The sequence below is a fragment of the Mesoplodon mirus genome (assembly GCF_964341445.2).
Source record: "Mesoplodon mirus genome assembly, chromosome: 12".
Classification (NCBI taxonomy): Eukaryota; Metazoa; Chordata; class Mammalia; order Artiodactyla; family Ziphiidae; genus Mesoplodon; species Mesoplodon mirus.
Window position 1 is genome coordinate 63,334,133 of NC_138988.1, and position 20,175 is coordinate 63,354,307.

General features: G+C 43.0%; 1 protein-coding gene across 17 annotated transcripts in view; it reads left to right on the forward strand.

The window, feature by feature from the left end:
* The window catches only part of DST (dystonin), a 488,128-nt gene that overhangs the window by 331,220 nt on the left and 136,733 nt on the right, over positions 1–20,175 (forward strand). For 9 of the 17 annotated variants that reach the window (XM_082637996.1, XM_082637982.1, XM_082637992.1 and 6 more), the window contains 8 exons: positions 6,490–6,618; positions 9,294–9,382; positions 10,392–10,527; positions 11,626–17,067; positions 17,170–17,319; positions 17,460–17,675; positions 17,849–17,998; positions 19,381–19,614. In XM_082637996.1, coding sequence (XP_082494122.1) covers positions 6,490–6,618; positions 9,294–9,382; positions 10,392–10,527; positions 11,626–17,067; positions 17,170–17,319; positions 17,460–17,675; positions 17,849–17,998; positions 19,381–19,614 — 6,546 coding nt within the window. Of the gene's footprint in view, positions 1–32; positions 2,688–3,248; positions 6,431–6,489; positions 6,619–9,293; positions 9,383–10,391; positions 10,528–11,625; positions 17,068–17,169; positions 17,320–17,459; positions 17,676–17,848; positions 17,999–19,380; positions 19,615–20,175 lie in introns of those variants that run through there. The other 8 variants (XM_082637984.1, XM_082637985.1, XM_082637990.1 and 5 more) reach the window with 4 other exon arrangements.

Sequence of the window (20,175 nt, forward strand, 5' to 3'; positions counted from 1 at the left end):
ACGGGTTTGACCCTTCTGAACGTCTCTCATAGATGAAAAGGTGTCAGGAGGCTTCTGAGCACGGGGTGTATTCGGATCTGCTCCAGCGGCAGGAGGCGACGATGCTGGAGAATCGCAAACTCACGGGGAAGATAACAGAGCTGGAGAGGATGCTGGCTGAGCTTGAGAAGCAGAAGTCCCGGGTTGAGGAGGAGCTTCCAAAGGTCAGGGAGGCAGCGGAGAACGAGCTGAGGAAGCAGCAGAGGGATGCAGCGGACATCACCCTGCAGAAGATGCGGGCGGAGGGCGAGGCCCAGAGGTACCGCCGGGAGCTGGAGGCCGTCGAGGGGGAGAAGGAGGCGGCGCAGCGCGAGCTGGAGCGCGTGCGGAGGCTCACGGCCGAGGCCGAGGCCCAGAGGGAGGCCGTGGAGAGGAACCTGCGTGGCTTCCGGAAACAGCTGGAGGAGCACACCGCCACCAGGAGGGCCCTGGAGAACCATCTGAAGAGGAAAGACTCCAGCCTCCACGAGGTGGAGCAACAGAAAGATAAGCTGATGGAGGAACTAAGGAGAAAGAAGGACCACGAAGAGGAGCTCCTGAAGCTGGTTGAGCAGATGGAGAAAGACTTCACGTTCCAGAAACAGGTGGCGGAGAAACAGCTGAAGGAAAAGCAGAAAATTGAATCGGAAGCCAGAAGAAAACTAACCGAGATGCAGTGTTCGTACAAAGAAAACACACTGCCAGCTTGTACGAGCACCCAGGCTGAGGAACTGAAGCAGCAGGTGGATGAGCTGACAGTGGCCAATAGAAAGGCTGAGAAGGACATGAGGGAGCTGAAGTCTGAACTCAGTGCCCTGCAGCTCAAGAAAACTTCATCGGAGGAGAGGGCTCACTTGCTCAAAGAAAAACTGGGTGAAACCAGCAATGCACTGAGATGCCTTAAGCTGGAGTTGGAAAGGAAGGACCAGGCGGAGGAGGGGTTCTCTCAGCAGCTCCGGGAGCTGGGCAGGCAGCTGAGCCAGACCACAGGGAAGGCAGAAGAGGTCAGGCAGGAGGCCAATGACCTTAAGAGGATAAAGCACAACTATGAGCTAGAACTGGAATCTCTGCAGCAGGAGAAAGGGAAGCTGCAGAGGGAGGTGGACCGGATCACCAGGACACAGGCCGTCACCAAGAGGAGCATCCAGCATTTAAATTCACAAGTTACTTCTTTGCAGGATGACAAGGACTTCTCTGGCGAAAGAGCACGATCCTGCCAGAGAAAGTCAGATCACCTGAAAGAACAATTTGAGAAAAGCCACGCGCAGTTGCTTCAAAATATTCAAGCCGAAAAGGAGAATAACGAGAATATCCAAAAGCTTAAAGAGGAATTGGAGAGAAGTAATGACTGTGCAGACACACTAAAGCACAAAGTGGATGAGCTCACCAGGCAGAATAACGAAACCAAGTTAATGATGGAGAGAATTCAGGAAGAATCGGCAAACGTGGTCTTAGAGAAACAAGCCATCCAGCAAAGATGTGAAGCACTGAAAATCCAGGCGGATGGTTTTAAAGACCAGCTTTGTGCCACAAACAAACACTTGCACAAACAGACGAAAACGGAACAGGATTTCCAGAGGAGGATCAAATGCCTGGAAGAAGACCTGGCCCAAAGTCAACATTTAGTAAGTGAATTTAAGCAGAAGTGCGACCAGCAGGACCTCATCATCCAGAACACGGAGAAGGAGGTGCAAAGTCTGAGTGCTGAGCTAAGTGCATCCAAAGAGGAGAAACGCCTTGGGGAGCAGACAGTGCAGATGCAGTGGGCACAGGTGCAGGACCTGAACGACAGATTGAAAAAGGTGCAAGACGAACTGCACTTAAAGATCCTAGAGGAGCAGGTGACCCACAGGAAGATGGTTCTGTTTCAGGAGGAATCTGAGAAATTCAAACGTTCTGCAGAGGAGTTTCGGAAAAAGATGGAAAAATTGATGGACTCCACAGTTATCACGGAACATGATATTTCGGGCATCCAGCTCGACTTTGTGTCTCTCCAGCGGGAAAACTTCAGGGCGCAAGAGAACGCGAGGCTCTGTGAAACAAATATCCGAGAACTTGAGAGGCAGCTCCAGCAATATTATGAGCAGATGCACCGAGGGCAGGATGGGGAGGCACATCACTACCAGAAATGTCGGAAGCTCACAGATGAGCTGGTCGCCCAGAAACGGGAGGTGGAAAACCTGAAGCAAAAGATGGATCAGCAGATAAAAGAACAGGAGCATCAGTTAGTGGTGCTCCAGTGTGAAATCCAGAAAAAGAACCCAGCCTTCAAGCCACATCTTGAGATGGCAGTGAAGGAGTATCAGCGCCCAGGGGACTTCTCCTCCTCTCCCCCCACGGCCAGGTCCCCTCTACAGAGGTGGACTCAGGAACCACAGCCTTCGGAGGAAAGATGGCAGCATTGGGGTGCTGAACAGATGCAGAAGGAGGGCCAGGGTGGGCCGTCAGGGGCTCCAGTTGAGAAAGAGAAAAGTCAGCAGTGTTACTCTGAATACTTTTCTCAAACAAGCACCGAGTTACAGATAACTTTTGATGAGATGAACCCTGTTGCAAGACCGTCAGAAATCGAGAAGCTAAGAAATCAAGGTCTGTACAATTCCAGACCCGCTGTCAGGTGTCAAGATGACAAGTGTGAAATAGACCTGGTGACGCTTCTGGCGCCCTTAGAGGTATACCCTGGATTCTGGAACCTTGTCAGCTACCCTCTGTCAAGTTTCTGCTCTTATTTCCTTTCTCTGCTAGGCTACCTTTTTTAACCGTGTTGAATGTGAGTGGCTCTTTGCAGTCCGATAGAAAATCATGCTATGATTTTCTAGTGATTTACTTGAATCATTACTACAAACTACAGTCTTCAATTTTTAAATGTTTGAGATGAAAAACACAGAGGTCATGGCTATCCTGTCATATCTGTGGGATTCTATTCCGAAAAATTTGACCCTAAAAAAAAAACTAGAAAAACCAAGCAGTTAACTTTAATTTCTAACACGTTTTGTGGACAGATTTTATCTCCTGTCTTTTTTAGACATAGCATTTTAATACCTTAATTGTCATCTAAAGTTTAAACTTCAGACTGTCAAAATAATATTTCTTGTTCCTGAACCCTCTTGGGCTTGAAAGTGTTTTTCTCTTATCTCATTTTTGTTATTCTAGGAATTATATTTGGATTAAGAGTGGGTAACATGACAATGTTCTTTAGATGACTTTTAACGTCTTATAAATTCCCGTTACAGATAGCTAAGAACAAGCAGTATGCTATGCACACAGAAGTCACGGCATTAAAGCAAGAAAAGAGCCCAGTCCCCAGTGCTGATGAATGGCTGCTTGAAGGGTGCAGGGCACTGGGTGGACTCAAAAGAGATTTTCTTAAGAAGGGCTCAGAACCAGAGACCTTTCAGAACTTTGGTGGTGATCATGCATGCTCGGTCAGGGATGATGATTTTCAATTCCAAGGGCTCCGGCACACTGTGACGGCCAGGCAGTTGGTCGAAGTTAAGCTTCTGGACATGAAAACAGTTGAGCAGCTGCGACTTGGCCTTAAGACCGTTGAAGAAGTCCAGAAAACTCTGAGCAAGTTTTTGACGAAAGCCACCTCCATTGCAGGGCTTTACCTAGAATCCACAACAGAAAAGATTTCATTTTCCTCAGCTGCCAAGAAAATCATCATCGATAAGATGATGGCTTTAGCATTTTTAGAAGCTCAGGTGGCCACGGGTTTCATAATTGACCCCCTTTCAGGGCAGACCTATTCTGTTGAGGATGCAGTCCTTAAAGGTGTGGTTGACCCCGAATACAAAATCAGGCTCCTTGAGGCAGAGAAGGCGGCCCTGGGGTATCCATGTTCTTCTAAGACACTGTCAGTATTTCAAGCCATGGAAAATAGAATGCTTGACAGGCAAAGGGGCAAACATATGTTGGAGGTGCAGATTGCCAGTGGGGGCATCATCGACCCCGTGAGGGGCATTCGGGTTCCTCCAGAAGTTGCCCTGCAGCAGGGGCTGCTAAACAATGCCATCCTGCAGTTTCTACATGAGCCATCCAGCAACACCAGAGCCTTTCCCAATCCCAATAACAAGCGAACGCTGTATTACTCAGAATTACTGCGCATGTGTGTCTTTGACGTCGACGGGCAGTGCTTTCTGTTTCCATTTGGGGAGAGGAACATTTCCAATCTCAATGTAGCGAAAACTCACAGGATTGCTGTCGTCAGTACTAAGACAGGAGCAGAACTGACTGCCTACGAGGCTTTCCAGAGAAACCTGATTGAGAAAAGTACCTACCTTGAGCTGTCGGGGCAGCAGTATCAGTGGAAGGAAGCCACGTTTTTTGAGTCCTATGGGCATCCCTGTCGTATGCTGACCGATACTAAGACAGGATTACAGTTCAGTATCAGTGAGGCCATAGAGCAGGGAACCATTGACAAAGCCTCCATCAAAAAGTATCAGGAAGGCTTCCTCACACTCACAGAACTTGCTGATTCCTTGCTGAGCAGGTTAGTCCCCAAGAAGGACTTGCACAGTCCAGTGGCGGGGTACTGGCTGACTTTCAGTGGGGAGAGGATCTCTGTGCTGAAGGCCACACGTCGGAATCTGGTTGATCGGATCACCGCCCTCCGATGCCTTGAAGCCCAAGTCAGTACCGGGGGCATCATTGACCCTCTGACCGGCAAGAGGTACCGGGTGGCCGAGGCCTTGCACAGAGGCCTGGTGGACGAGGGGTTTGCGCAGCAGCTGCGGCAGTGTGAGTTAGTCGTCACGGGGATCAGTCACCCTATCAGTAACAAAGTGATGTCAGTGGTGGAAGCTGTGAGTGCAAATATCATAAGTAAGGACATGGGAATCCGCTGTCTGGAATTTCAGTACTTGACAGGGGGGCTGATTGAGCCCCAGGCCCAGTCCCGCTTGTCGATTGAAGAAGCCCTCCAAGTAGGGATTATAGATGTCTTCATTGCTACAAAGCTCAAAGATCAAAAGTCCTATGTCAGAAACATCCTCTGTCCTCAAACGAAAAGAAAGTTGACATATAAAGAAGCCTTAGAAAAAGCTGATTTTGATTTCCACACAGGACTTAAGCTCCTAGAAGCATCTGAGCCCTTGGTGACAGGGATTTCCAGCCTCTACTATTCTTCACAATAGGACCTGTTTATAGAACCAGAGTCAGGGGTGATGCTGTCTAGTTCGTCTGCTTTGTCCACAGCTTGATGGTATGAGATCCACGGCCTAGTAATTGTGTGACATGCCTGAAGCACTGTTAATTTCTTGAGGGCTGGAAACACCTGACTGCTCAGAAGAGAGAATACTTTTAATTTTTAAAATTTTTAAATTTTTTTAGGTAAAGTTTTATTGGAATGCAGACACATTGTTGTGTACATATTGTCTTTGGTTATTTTTGGGTACAAGGACAGAGATGAGTAGTTCTAACAGTAACCATATGGCTCACAAAGCCTAAAATATTTGCTCTCTGGTCCTTTCCAGAATAAAGTTTGCTGTCTCCTGATCGGGAAGAATTTGCATCACTCCTTTAGACTAAACGTCAGGAGGCTTGGATTTTAGACTCCATTCTGCCCGAGAGAGAATACTTTTAAAATGGAAAATAAGAAAAGATTTACTGCTGTTTATAATGGTTCCATTTAGCTTTGAGATTCGTTTTTTGACTCCTACCCAAACTAAAATAAAAGTATTTTACCTGGAATATGGGATAAGCTTGAGGATTTCCAGCGAGTTTACAGCATCCTTTCTTCAGAACTCTGCATCACTGCCTGGATCCAGCCTGGTGTCAGGGTTCCCATTTGTTAAATGATTCATTACACTCACTGAAAGAGCACTTAAAAAAGAACCGTGGAATCACAGAGGAAAATGTAAACTTGTTCTCACATCCGTGAGGCTGTAGTGTTGCAGATTGCCTTGAAAAATGAACATTTTTAGTGTTTCCGTATGTTGTAATCTTCTTTACATATTATATTTTACCACCATCTCCCATTTCTAGTTACGACTTTGTAATTAAAAGCAGCATTATGAATGGGTTATGTGTTGGAGGAGAGGGAAGGTTTTTCTTTGTTCTATGTATTTTTTGTTTTGTGTAGACTTTATTCTTTCAGCTTTCCATTGTCTGATACTTTTCTGTCACTACAATTATGATTGTAATGCTAATGCAAAGGCAGCAATTCAGATTTCTTCTAGTGCTTCATGAATAAAGTTGAGTTTTTAAATGTGTCATATTAATAGACTAGCTGGGAGCTTAGGCTGATCATTCAAGACTATTTCTCACAGCTTGCTTTGCTACCATAAACATTTTGGAAGTACATCTGCTACGTGACGTGTTGAATATGGTAAAAAATGAATAAAATATCTCGGTAACCTGTGTGTGATGAAAAAATATTTTTAAATCCTTGTTTTCTGTGGAGAGATCACTTTAATGGCTCGGTAATTTACTGGAATATATCTTTTTTTTTTTTTAACCACTCACACCTGTCAGAAGTCACTGGAAGAAGAAAAGAAAGAGCATGTTGAAAAAGCCAAAGAATTACAAAAATGGGTATCAAATATCAGCAAGACATTGAAAGACGGAGAGAAGGCTGAAAAGTCTTCCTTCTTTAAGCAAAAGGTACTCACCGAGGTCCTGGTTTAATAATAATGTCAATAATTATAGTGGGGAGAATTTACTGAGTTGATACAGTCCACCTAAAAAAAACCCTTTCATTCTTTAGTTTCCCCCATTTCTATATGCAGTTATTATTATTTTTTTTTTTTTGCGGTATGCGGGCCTCTCACTGTTGTGGCCTCTCCCGTTGCGGAGCGCAGGCTGTGGACGCACAGGCTCATCAGCCATGGCTCACGGGCCCAGCCGTTCCGCGGCATGTGGGATCTTCCCGGACCGGGACGTGAACCGGTGTCCCCTGCATCGGCAGGCGGACTCTCAACCACTGCGCCACCAGGGAAGCCCTATATGCAGTTATAATGAGGATCAGAGACGTTAAGTAACTTGCCCAAGGAATCACAGTATGTGGCAGAAGAAGCTGTCTCTGCTTCCAAAACCTGGACTTCATCAATATTAGTCTCACTGTCAGTTAACCAATATGTGGGACTGCTTTTCCTCACAGTGAGATCTGCTTCCTGATCGTTTTGATGAGCGTTGCAGGGGAGCAGAGTCGCTCTGTTTTGTGCCCTGAGTACATTCACGCACTCTGTGTCATGAAGAGTTGCAAGCTCGTTCTTAGAATAGAAACAAAAAGTTTCAAGAGCAACAAACTGCAGACCAAGATGTTAACATTTGAGGATCTCATTTAGTTGTGCTTTTCTGGGTCTTTTCTATTTCCGAAAGAAGTGTTCTCCCGTCATCCACTGGAAATTCTAGATTCTTTCCCTTCCCTAAATGAAGTCTTTAGTTCTGTAGGCTGTGTTCTGAACCCCACTACTTGACATAAGTTGAGTGGCTGCATTTCGTGAGATGTTACTGCTCTGAGGTGTCCTTTGGGCTGTCCCACCTGAAGCTCTTAGGGCACTGAGTTAAGCAGTTTTGCTGCTGCTACTGATAATGCTGGAATTGCTGCTATATTTTAAAAAATAAATTTCCACTAAGTAAGCAGTATTTTTCTCGATTATGTTTCCTGCACTGCCCTGCTGCTCCCGCCTGACCTGTGGAAACTACAGAGGCGATCATTAGCTTTCCCTTCCAGCTCTGCATCAGTACACACTTATCATCACTTGAAACAGACATTTTTGACATAATCCAATAGCAGAAAGCTTCAACATCTTGTCTCATTTTGTCTATCGTATGAGGCAGATGAACCTTATTTGAGGTTCCCCCGGGAGACGTTTATAGACCTGAGTATTTACTTGAATTCTCATTCAGTTGAAATAAAGCCAGCTTAGCTCATAGTCTAGCAAACTACATTTTGTAGAGTGTGGGGGAAATAAGTTGGAAAGGAAAATTACATTTAGTGTTTTAAACGCAAAACCTTCAAAGCAATTTTATGCGAATATTTAGTTTAAAACATCTTCATTTTCCCCCTGTCAAATAGGAAAAGAGCTAAAATAGGGACACAAACTTAGCAAGGATTTCTTGAGAGAACAACTTTCTTTTCAGGAACGTGGTTTATAAACGCTTGGTATTTCCTCATTCTGTAGTTTTAAATTCTCCAAAATTTTACCGACCAGTTTTAGTTTTAGACCTAGCAGACATAAAAGTAGACAGATACCTTTGCAGTGCAGATCATGGCCCCAGTTATAAATCTTGAATAACACTCGATGGTCTCTCTGTTGAAGGAAATTTAAGGTAATTTGATTTCAGTAATAAATGTGTCTTTCAAAAAATCTGTATGGCCTCATGATTACCTATAGCCATGAAAAATAGACTTTAGGTTGACTCTCAGTAGAATATGTCTGGGGAAAATACACCTTTTCATTGTCCCATCATTTCATTTCGCTCACTTAAAAGAATGGCATTTACTTTCTGATATTATGTCTTCAGAAATGATACAGAGAGGAATTAGGAGAAAGTAAACAGGTCAATTTTATTTCTCTGTCTGTCACAGGCGACTTTTGCAAGTGAAGTCCTAGTAATAGAAATTATTTAATCTTGACCTGCAGACCTAGAGAGGAATACTTCTAGAGAGGAATTTTTTTCCAAAGGAGCATTGTATCCAGGAGCCTGGGGGAAGGAAGGGAAGGTTTTTGTTCCATGTTCATGTATCTTTTTTTTTTTTTTTTTTTTTTTGCGGTACGTGGGCCTCCCACTGTTGTGGCCTCTACTGTTGCGGAGCACAGGCTCCGGACGTGCAGGCTCAGCAGCCATGGCTCACGGGCCCAGCCGCTCCGCGGCATGTGGGATCTTCCCGGATCGGAGCACGAACCCGCGTCCCCTGCATCGGCAGGCAGACTCTCAACCACTGTGCCACCAGGGAAGCCCCATGTATCTTTTTGAGGATGGCGATGTTCTTCCAGTGCTGAACGTCTGGCCACCTGGGGTATCATTAAGGCATTCTCTATTTGTGGTTGGGCCAGAACAAATGCAAGAACCATATCATGCGGTATTATTATTTCCTCGTGGAAATGATGGCCTTAGGGTTAGAGGGAGTGACTTTCCTTCATCGTGCATTCTCAATAAAGCAGTCTTCTTATCCAGGCCTGCGAACCAGTAATAACTGATGGGTTATTGACTCAGATCACCTGAAAATATTCCCATCGTGTGGGTCTTGATGGAAACTTGGAGTTTTTTAAAATGACTGTTGTCTCGTCTTTGTGAAGGAAGAGCTTGAGTGTGTTTTCTTTACCTCGCAGATTTCCAGTGAGGAAATATCAGTCAAGAAGGAACAATTATCTGAAGCACTGCAAACTATGCAGCTCTTTCTGGCTAAACACGGAGACAAGTATGTTGGTTTTCATTAGGTCTTTTATTTGAAGTAGGGGGGTGGTCTTCAAAACTCTTAGCAAAGTAGAGGATGGTAAATTGCAATGTAGAGTTTAAAAATGGGACTCAATCACAAATTTACTTAGTAATATAATAACCTAAGACTATAAACTTGGCTATTTAATTGTCGCTTTTTGTCACTCTTGGTCTTTACCAAAACCCTGAAATGTACTTATTATCCCCATATATTGCTGATGAGAAAACAGGCTCAGAGAGTTTAGTATCTGTAGCTAGTGAGTTGTAAAGATGCCAAGCCAAGTCTTGATTCTGAGTAGTACTTACTCTCCAAGACCTACCTCCTGGAAAATGTGTGTAAATACGTTCTTCATTTTCTTAGCTGGGAATTGTGGCAACTTAATTTCTAGTGGTTTGGTCCTACTTTTTGCAACAAGGCACTTCATATATTTCAGCTAATGCCTCAGGCAGGGAAGGAATCTACGCTTTTCTTAAGTATTTTTTGTCTGTCATCTTTAGAATTACTCTAGAATTATTTTATATTGTACCTTAGGTTAAATTTATAAGGAAATTGGGTTAATTTCCTTATAAATTTCCTCTTTATTCATCCTTCTGCTTGAACAAGTTTCACCTTGAGTCATGGTACCTTACTTGTCCCTTTTCCATGTTGGAACTAACGATGGGATCTTTCCCTCTGTCAGATAACGGCAGTTGTTATTTTAGAAATCTGTGTATGCTAGAGAGGTGCTGATATATTAGTTTACACTCTTTTCCTTTAATCCTTTTCCAGGCAAGAGAAGGATTCCTGGATGTTTTTAGGGTCATAAGGGCCATCCTTAATTTTCATATACAACCATTCTAAGACCTGAGTAATCTGTGTATGAGATTATATTATATTTTATGACCCTATGCTAGTTTAGGAAAGTATTCTTTACAAAATCATCGAGGCTAGTGTGTCATCTTTATCACTTGAAGACTTATATTCGTCTTTTTGTACTTTCTGGTTATTTTAGAATGACAGACGAAGAAAGAAATGAATTGGAAAAACAAGTGAAAACTCTCCAAGAAAGTTATAATTTATTCTTTAGTGAATCTCTGAAACAACTACAACAATCAGAAACCTTAGGAGATATAAAGGTAGAGGAGAAGGTAATGTTATTTATTTAGAACATGAGGCTGTTTTAAGACTCTTAGTTTAATTGCATGATTGTAGAAATATATGTCAATGACAAAGAAATGACCTTGAGTTGTGTACGTGGAAGAAACATGGGTGGGGTTTATTTAAGTACTAGGAGATTTCAGTGTTGTTCATTAAATGCAGTCTTACACTTGCTGTCATCAATTTCTGTGACATCTTAATCTCTGCCTTGCATGGTAAAAGGAAAGAATCATTCATTTTTCTAACTCTTCTCTGTCAAAGCCATTCCTCTACTGTTATATAGATATATGTTACATAGATATGATAGATATTTTACTATATAAGTATGATGGTATAAAATAGTCTGTGAGTCACCTCTAAAGGTGACATTGGAGTATTAGGGGATTTGTCTGATTTTCAGAGATATCCATGAGATTTATTTGAGAAATACTGGGCCATATGTTTTAGCGAGGATGCTCTAGCATCTTCTTAAAATATAACAGAAATAGCTTAAAATTTGGCCTATCCTTAAACTTTTAAAACTTGACAACACATATTCAACACAAAATCCAGTATTCAAAAAGTTACCTTTATACTCAATTCCCTCACTCCCTGGAGTACTTTACATACTATTTGTTGTATTTTGAGGGTATGTAACAATTTTTCTGGCTCATGGGTTTTGGCTATCTGTGAAGAAGTCTGTATGCTGTAAACATCAATAGCATGGGGTTTGAAACTCTCTCTTGTGTCAGGAGACTAATCTCACCCGATTGCAGAGAGCATGGTTTGCCTTCTAGGTGTGTGTCCTGTTTCCTCACCCTCATCATTTCCTGTGTCCTCACTAACCTTCTTAATGTACACGATATGAAGTTTTCAGTTCACAGATGCATGTCGTTTTCAAAGCTTTATCACATCCTGTGCTCTCGAATAGATCACTGACATAGATCACTTGTGCATTTGAGCTGCTTAACACTCACAGCCTTGCCGCGTCTCGGTAAGTAGAGGATTTTTATGTCGAAGTGTCTTTTTTATAAGAAAATGCAAACTAAGTTTCATGACGCCCTGCCCACCCTCGTGTCACTGACTGAGACTTCATGCTTTCCTTTCAGTTGGATAAAGTCATCGCAGGCACCATTGATCAGGGCACGGGAGAAGTCCTTTCTGTCTTTCAGGCCGTGTTAAGAGGCCTCATTGATTATGACACGGGCATCCGATTGCTTGAGACCCAGCTCATGATTTCTGGGCTTGTTTCACCAGAATTAAAAACATGCTTTGACCTCAAAGATGCCCAAAATCATGGCCTTATTGATGAGCAAGTTCTTAGCCAACTCCAAGAGCTCAGTGAAACGAAGGAGATTATTTCTGCTGTGTCGTCCACCACGGTTCCAGTGCTGGATGCTCTGGCTGAAGGTGTGATCTCAGAACCCATGGCCATCAGAGTCCTTGAGATCCTGCTTTCCACGGGCTCTCTCGTTATTCCGGCCACAGGAGAACAGCTGACGCTGCAGAAGGCTTTCCAGCAGCACCTGGTTTCCTCTGCCTTATTTTCTAAAATCCTGGAACGGCAGAATCTGTGTAAAGATCTTATCGACCCCTCCACCTCTGAGAAGGTGTCTTTAATAGATATCATGCAAAGAAGTATTTTACAGGAAAACACAGGGGTGCGGCTTCTGCCTGTGAGGCCACAAGAAGGAGGCAGGATAATGTTAAAATGTGGGAGAAACTTAAGCATTTTAAGGGCAGCTCACGAAGGCCTCATAGACCGTGAGACCATGTTCAGGTTACTGGGTGCGCAGCTGCTTTCAGGAGGTCTGATCCATTCCAAGTCTGGTCAGAGACTGACTGTAGAAGAAGCCGTGGCAGAGGGGGTGATGGACAGAGACACTGCCAACAGTATCTTCACCTACCAGGTGGAAACAGGTGGAATCATCCAGTGCAATCCCGCCAAGCGTTTAACTGTTGATGAGGCAGTCCAGTGTGATCTGATAACATCCAGCAGTGCCCTTCTGGTGCTCGAGGCTCAGCGAGGCTACGTGGGCCTCATCTGGCCTCACTCTGGGGAGATATTCCCTACATCTTCTTCCCTGCAGCAGGAGTTGATTACCAATGAATTGGCGTCTAAGATCCTGAACGGCAGGCAGAAGATCGCTGCTCTTTACATTCCAGAAACATCTCAAGTCATTGGTTTGGACGTTGCCGCGCAACTCGGAATCATAGATAATCACACAGCATCGATTTTAAAAAGTATAACGCTGCCCGATAAAATGCCAGATTTGGGAGATTTTGAAGCTTGTGAAAATTCCAGAAGATGGCTCTCTTTTTGTAAATTCCAACCATCCATGGTCCATGATTACAGGCAAGAAGAAGATGTTTTTGATGGAGAAGAGCCAGTGGTGACTCAGAGCTCAGAACAGACTAAAAGATTATTCCTGTCTTATTTGATGATAAATAGCTATATGGATGCAAACACAGGGCAGAGGCTTTTGCTGTACGATGGAGACTTGAATGATGCTGTCGGGATGCTCCTGGAAGGCTGTGGTGCAGAAATTGATGAGAACATGCCTGTAAAAGAATGTCTTGATGTCATAAGACTCCCTGGTGTATTTCTGAATAATGCTGCAAGTAAAGAAACGAGTGAAAGTACAGCTACACCAGGTAGTTTTGATAGATGTCATTGCAGAGAACTTAAACGTAAAGGAACCTCTGAAAATGCCATAGATGAAGAGTTTCAGGAACTGGGAACTAATGTTACCAGGAGTGAATTTTGCCAGTCAGAAAACGTGGCAGATATGCTAGCAACTGATTATAAAGTTAAGGCTTCATCCAGCCTGTGTGTTCATAGTTTGATATCACATTTAACAGAGCCTGGATTTGCTGAAGTTAGCCTGCTCAGACAAGACTCTGAAGACAAACTTGAAAACGGTGAAAATCAAAGCCAAATAGAAACAAAGGAACATGCAGATGAATGTAGTCATTCTAAAAACCTTCAAAACTTTGCAAGTGATTTGAGAAGTCCTATAGTAAAATCAAAAGCTAGTAGAATCTGTGATTTGAATGAAACGGTGAATGAAGATAATATTAGCAGGGGTTCAACTCTCTTGGACTATTCCCCCAGGCTGAGTGCCTTGTTAAGTCATGATAAACTGAGGACCGGTCAGGGAAGTTTTCATGATGCACACACTGCAGAGAACAATGGAAATAAATGTGAAGCCTCTATGTTGCCATTCAATGACCAAACCGTGTTATTGGGTCAAAGAATAAGAGAAAAATTTCAAGACCAGTTTCTGGGAATTGCAGCTATCAACATCAGTTTACAGGGAGAACACACTGTACACAAATCTTTCAGTATTGGTTATAGTAATCCTCAGGTACAAGATCAGAATGATGGAAAAATGCTTGCCGCTTCTCATCAGGAACCCGAAGACGAGCAAAGTGAGTCCGCGGTGGAAGGGTCCTACTGTGCCCCGCCCCTGAAGGGTGGTAGTCATCACATCAACGTGGCTCACATTCATACCCCATCATTTGAAGAAACTGTCAGCGCCAGTGCTGGGGACTATGAAACATCACTGCTGGGTGATCAGCAGAGCGACACAGAAACAGATACAGACAGCGATGCTGACTTTTATGACACGCCCTTGTTTGAAGATGATGCCCATGATTCCCTGCCTCTGGAAGGTGATGACCATGATTGTCTGCAGCCCGAGGACCATGACACGCTGCCAGAGGAAGATGACTGGGCCGCTCCTCCTGGAGAGGTTTTTTATGATGTTTCTAAAGAGGATGAACATTCTTTGGGGACCCAAGGGGGACTGGTTGATAGCTTAGGTGTGAGGGGAGAAGCACAGTCTCTGCAAGATTTTCTCATAGTTGCTGAGAAAGCAGAATTCGATTCTGGTGAAAGAATCCATTTAAATTCACTTGCCTCCTATGAGGTGAATGGATGGTTGATGGAAATCGTATCAGAAAGAGACAGCACAGATGACCTTGAAGGTGACAAGTCTGACTCATTGACTGACCATGAAATTGTAGGAAGAAAAGAGAGCTTCAGGACTCCATTAAATTCTGAGGATGCTGGCTGTTGGAGAGGGAGAGAAGAGTACGTAACTGGACAAGAATTTAAATCTGATCCTGATCGTTTAGATTCTGTGCAAAATGAAGAAAGTTATGGGGACTCTGAGTGTGACAGTAATGATCAGGACGACGATGATGACGATGGTGGTGGTGATGCCCAAGAAGAAGGAGCAGGAGGTGAGGCTGGAAAGCCCATGTGCCAGGACGAGGCTGAGGATGTGGATGTCCCCGTGTGTGTCACCACTGCACCCAAACCGGGAAACAGCCATGCAAGTCCAAGTAGCAATAAAACGATTCTCCCAGATCAAAATTCTTTGGAAAAACAGCAAAGTGTTAATGTTTTGCAGCCAGAATCAAGTAGTAAAAGTAGCTTGGTTCCTGAAAGAAGTAACGTTCCAGAGTATGCAACTGAGGTTGTTCGAAAAAGCAAAGATCTGTTCAATCATGAGATGGTCCTTAAGGATAAATTGCTGTCTGTCATGAAAGACACTGAATCGGAAAACGCTTTAAGCCCTGTTGGTGTTTTACATAATACTAGTGTTGGTTCAACTTCTGAACTAGCGGATGATCTAAAGAACACAGGGGTTAAGTTGATTCAAGGGCCAGAATCTATGGACTCTGTGAAAGGTGGAAATCCATATTATGAGACTGTGACACTTCAGGGTGACTCATCTTCTGATGAAGATATTTGTTCTGAGCCCAGTTTAATAGTAAAACCTGCGGAGGAAAGCCATTTGTCATCCAGAGTCTCTGTAACTGACAAAGATCCTCAAGGCAATGGAAAAGATCTAATTAAAATGAGAGCTGACGAAAACAATATACTAATAGAAGATGAAACACTGGTTCATAAAATGTGTGCAGGTAAAGGAGAAGTGCTTATAGAAGGTCCTGTAGAAGATAATAAATGTCTCAGACTTTTGCCCAGTAAAAGTACAAGGGAGAGTCTTGATTTAGTTAATAGTCCGTTTCCATTCCCACACATCACACACAGTGAAGAACATAATCAGGAAGGAAGCCTTAAAAAAGCAACAGTAGCTCTTAAAGATGAACCAAAGAATCTGCCAACAATAGTTAGCAAAAGTCCCGTTCAATTTGAGAATCATGAAGAAATATTCGATTCCTCAGTTTCCCAAGTGATCACTGATGACATGACTTCAGACATGACCTTGTCTGAAAGGAATACAAGGATTGAGAAAGATTCATTCACCGATGGACCTGAAAAAGAGTTTGATCTGTTTACTTATTTAAAACATTGTGCTAAAAATCTGAAAGCAAAAGACATACTGAAACCAAATGAAGATACCCCAAGCTGTATTCTAGTAGCTTCCCCTCCCAGGAATGAGCACGTGCAATTAGGCGTTAATGCAAAAGAGAAGGCAGCTCTTGCCCAAGAAGACTTACCTCCAAAGGAGATAGTCCAACAGAAGGATCTTCCTACTAAAGAAAGTGTCTCAGAAGGAGGATCAGAAATTCCTGAGTTCACACCAGAAAGAGATGAAAGCACACCTTCAATCTTCCCTCTTAGAGATGCAGAAGGCCTTGGGAAACATACGGATTTTGTGCAGTCAGAACTCTGTGCAGATGGAATAAGAAATAACGCCAGTAACACTTTGAACACTGACTGCTCATCCTTAGAAATTAACAGTGAGAAAGGAGTAATTGAGCAACAGGCACGAAAAGAACCAGCCTCATCTCCAGGAGTCCAGGAAAACGAGGTTCAGATTCCTGAGTTATCTCAGGTCTTGATTGAGGATGTCAAGGACATCTTAAAAGGTAGATTGAAAGAAGGTCATATGAATCCTCAAGAGCTTGGAGAACCTTCAGCCTGTGCAGATACTAACATTTCAATTCAAAACTTAATTAAAAGAGTTAGCTCATCATCATTGGTAAGTGAAGCATTTGGTGCATCTGGCGACTCTAAAACCAGTGACTATGGCATTTCCCCCATGAATAACTCACCAGAACTAAAAGCAGAGGGCAGAGAGGATCCGCTCTGTACTGCAAACCTCAAGTCTGAGCTGCTTCTCGATATACTTAAGCAAAATCAGGATAGCCAGAAAATTACAGGAGCATTTGAATTGATGAAAGAATTAACTCAGATGGAGTGTGATCTAGAGGAAAGAGGTAGGACATCTGAAGTTCTTCCTCTGCAACTTGAAAATGTTTTCTGCAAGCTGCTTGCTGATGGATATTCAGAGAAAGGAGGACAGGGTGGAGAACTGAATCAAAACTCATGTACAGCTTCTGAGATGATGGATGAAAAGCCACACATTCTTGATTATCTTAACAGCAAGAGAGAAAACCCCCATTCCCTTAATTTACAAAATATGAAAGAAAATGGACCAGAAAACTCTCCTGTCTGTGCAGCAGCATTGCCAAGAGGCGGGAGGCTGGAGGAGCTATGCGCTGAATCCCCAAGCTGTTTGGAATGTATTTCAGGGTCAAAAGACATGGCTTCTGGAGACGGCTTGATGGAACAAGTAAGTGGACTTTACTGCATTTGGGAATAATCCCATACATTTTATTTGCTTGAAAAATCTGCATAAAGCCTATTGAATTGACATGTCCACATTTGTGTTTAGTTTTCCAATGAGCTACAACAGTGTTTACAGCACAGATCAAAGATGTGCGAGTATTTGGCGTTGCTTCAAGATATGAGGCCTCCCTTAGGTAACCAGGATTCTCTGGACAACAATCTAGAAGCTTTGAAGAACCAACTTAAACAGCTAGAGGTAAGAATTGTCTGCTGCCGGTTATGGAGGGTAGTCAGCTGATATTAATTTGGAAAATTAAAAAGAGCATTTTTATATTTTGAGTATTAGTTATATTTGTGTTTCTCACTAGATATATCTGGGATGTGTATTTTTTGCAGACATTTGAATTGGGATTGGCTCCAATTGGTGTGATTTTAAGAAAAGACATGATGCTGGCAGAGGAGTTTTTAAAGTCTCTGCCAGGTGACTTCCCCAGGGGACACCTCGAGGACCTGAGTGTAAGCCTCCAGAGTCTGCAGATGGCCTTCTCTTCCCTCCATGCCTTGTCTTCGGAAAGAATGAACCACATCACGCTGGCTATCGACTCCAAGATGGTAGGTACCAGACCGTCTCACACTGAGTCAGAACTAGTGTTTGGGAGAAAATTGAGGGTTTGAAAATTTAGTCATAAGATGATAAACTGTTAAGCTCTTAACACAGGATCATTATTTGTAGGAATTTGAAATTTGGGGACAGACAGAAATGAACACGCAATTTTGTTTTCTAGTCTAAACTAGCAGTTTCCCATGAAGCATTTCTGCACAAACTTCAGTTGTTCTCACGTTGGATATCAGAGACGAGCACATCTGTGAAGGATGTGGAGGTCGTGATGGTTCAAGATACTGGACACGTAAAGCAAAGCTTGGAGTTTCTCAAGGCAAGTATCAAAGTCAGTACGACCAAGGACATCAGAAAACCTGTGGATTTAATGTAACAAAGGTTTAGAAAAAATGTGACTCTGCCGAAGCTATAAAGGATTATTTCCTTTTTCTCTAAGATGTGTTTGTTCACAGCTGACTCAGATATAACATAATCACAACCTTACAGATGTCATTCTGATGAGGTCCCTGCAGCCTTTATAAAACTCTTACTACCGCTGCATGTTGAGGTTGATATTTATGTATTTATGTATGTATCAGTCACATAGAGACATAATCATTTAAATCAGCCCTGTAGCTGCTTCATGGTATTAATCATTTTTGTCATGCCTTTCCCCCCCAATTCTTAATGTGAACAGCATCCCTCATGAATGGCAGGCAGTGACACTCCTGGCCTGCAAGTCAGAAGACTGAAATTCTGGCCTATTGGATTTATGTTTTAAATTCCTACGGTCTCGTGTATGTGCTGCCACAATTACATGGATATTACAAATATTAGCAAGGAATATATTTTTTTAACATCTTTATTGGAGTATAATTGCTTTACCATGGTGTGTTAGTTTCTGCTGTATAACAAAGTGAATCAGCTATACATATACATACATCCCCATATCTCCTCCCTCTTGTGTCTCCCTCCCATCCTCCCTTATCCCACCCCTCTAGGTGGTCACAAAGCACTGAGCTGATCTCCCTGTGCTATGTGGCTGCTTCTCACTAGCTACCTATTTTACATTTGATAGTGTATATATGTCCATGCCACTCTCTCACTTCGTCCCAGCTTACCCTTCCCCCTCCCTGTGTCCTCAAGTTCATTCTCTACGTCTGCGTCTTTATTCCTGTCCTGCCCCTAGGTTCTTCAGAACCATTTTTTTTTAGATTCCATATATATGTGTTAGCATAAAGTATTTGTTTTTCTCTTTCTGACTTCACTCTGTATGACAGACTCTAGGTCCATCCACCTCATTAGAAATAACTCAACTTCGTTTCTTTTTGTGGCTGAGTAATATTCCATTGTATATACGTGCCACATCTTCTTTATCCATTCAGTTTTTTAATGATGTTTCCCTTCAATGTGCTAAACGTACACAAGTTAGATCTTTACCTTTTGGCGGAGTTATATGTCAAGTAACTCTGCCAGACAAGGTTAATATATTCTGAGAGGGATTATTTTTTAATGTATTAATGACCATAGTATTGAAATAATTTCATCACTACCATTCAGGACGAATGAATGACTTGACTCAGTGAACTGTGAAAAAATGTCAATAAAAGCTTGAATCCCTGATAGAAGAAGCATATTTTATAATAAATGTTATTGTTAATAGAAACGTTCTATTGTGGCTTAACTCACTGTTGGTAACTCATACTACTTTGTTCACAGAATGTGTTAAAAGCTCTCGGACACACCAAAACGCAGCTGGAGACCACTGCCTTTGACGTGCAGTTCTTCATCTCTGAACACGCACAAGATCTGTCTCCCGCCCAAAGCAGACAACTGCTGAGGCTCTTAAATACAACTCAGAAGGGTCTCCTTGACGTGCAGGAATCAGTAACTACCCAGGTGGAACATTTAGAGGCTCAGTTACAGCTAGAACAAGATCTCGATCGTCAGAAGGTCCGCCTCTCTTTGCGGAGTGGGGATTCTTGGTATTTAGGTCTTCAGTGTGAAACCTGTAATGTAAACCCCAGGGGTTGTGGATAAGAGAAGACAGGAGAGATTTTCTGGACTGGCAATGAGTGAACAGGGTATAATATAGCGATCCTACAATATGTAAAAGTACTGTGTGCCATAAGAAGGCTATAATTAATTGCTTTTAACTTTCATGACCTCCCTCAAACTACTGTTTTTAGAGGAGAGTTTTGATTTTTTTTCTAGGAGGAGGAAATGTGGATGCATTGAGAAATTTCCAGGGATAAATTGATGAACATGTGGATAGAGAAGGTTAAGGGTGTCTTTTCCCTTTGGGAGGTGGGCAGGCATGGCAGGGTAGGGCCAGGCTCTGGAGCCAGGCTGCCTGAGTTTACATCCCATTTATACCACTCACTTGCTGTGGGACCCAGGGCAAGTCACTGAACCAGTTTTCTCATTGGGAAATTGGAAATTGTAGCAGTGCTTGCCTGGTAGTATTGTGGGCACTGATGAAAGAATTTAAAACCCTCAGGACCTTGCCTGGCA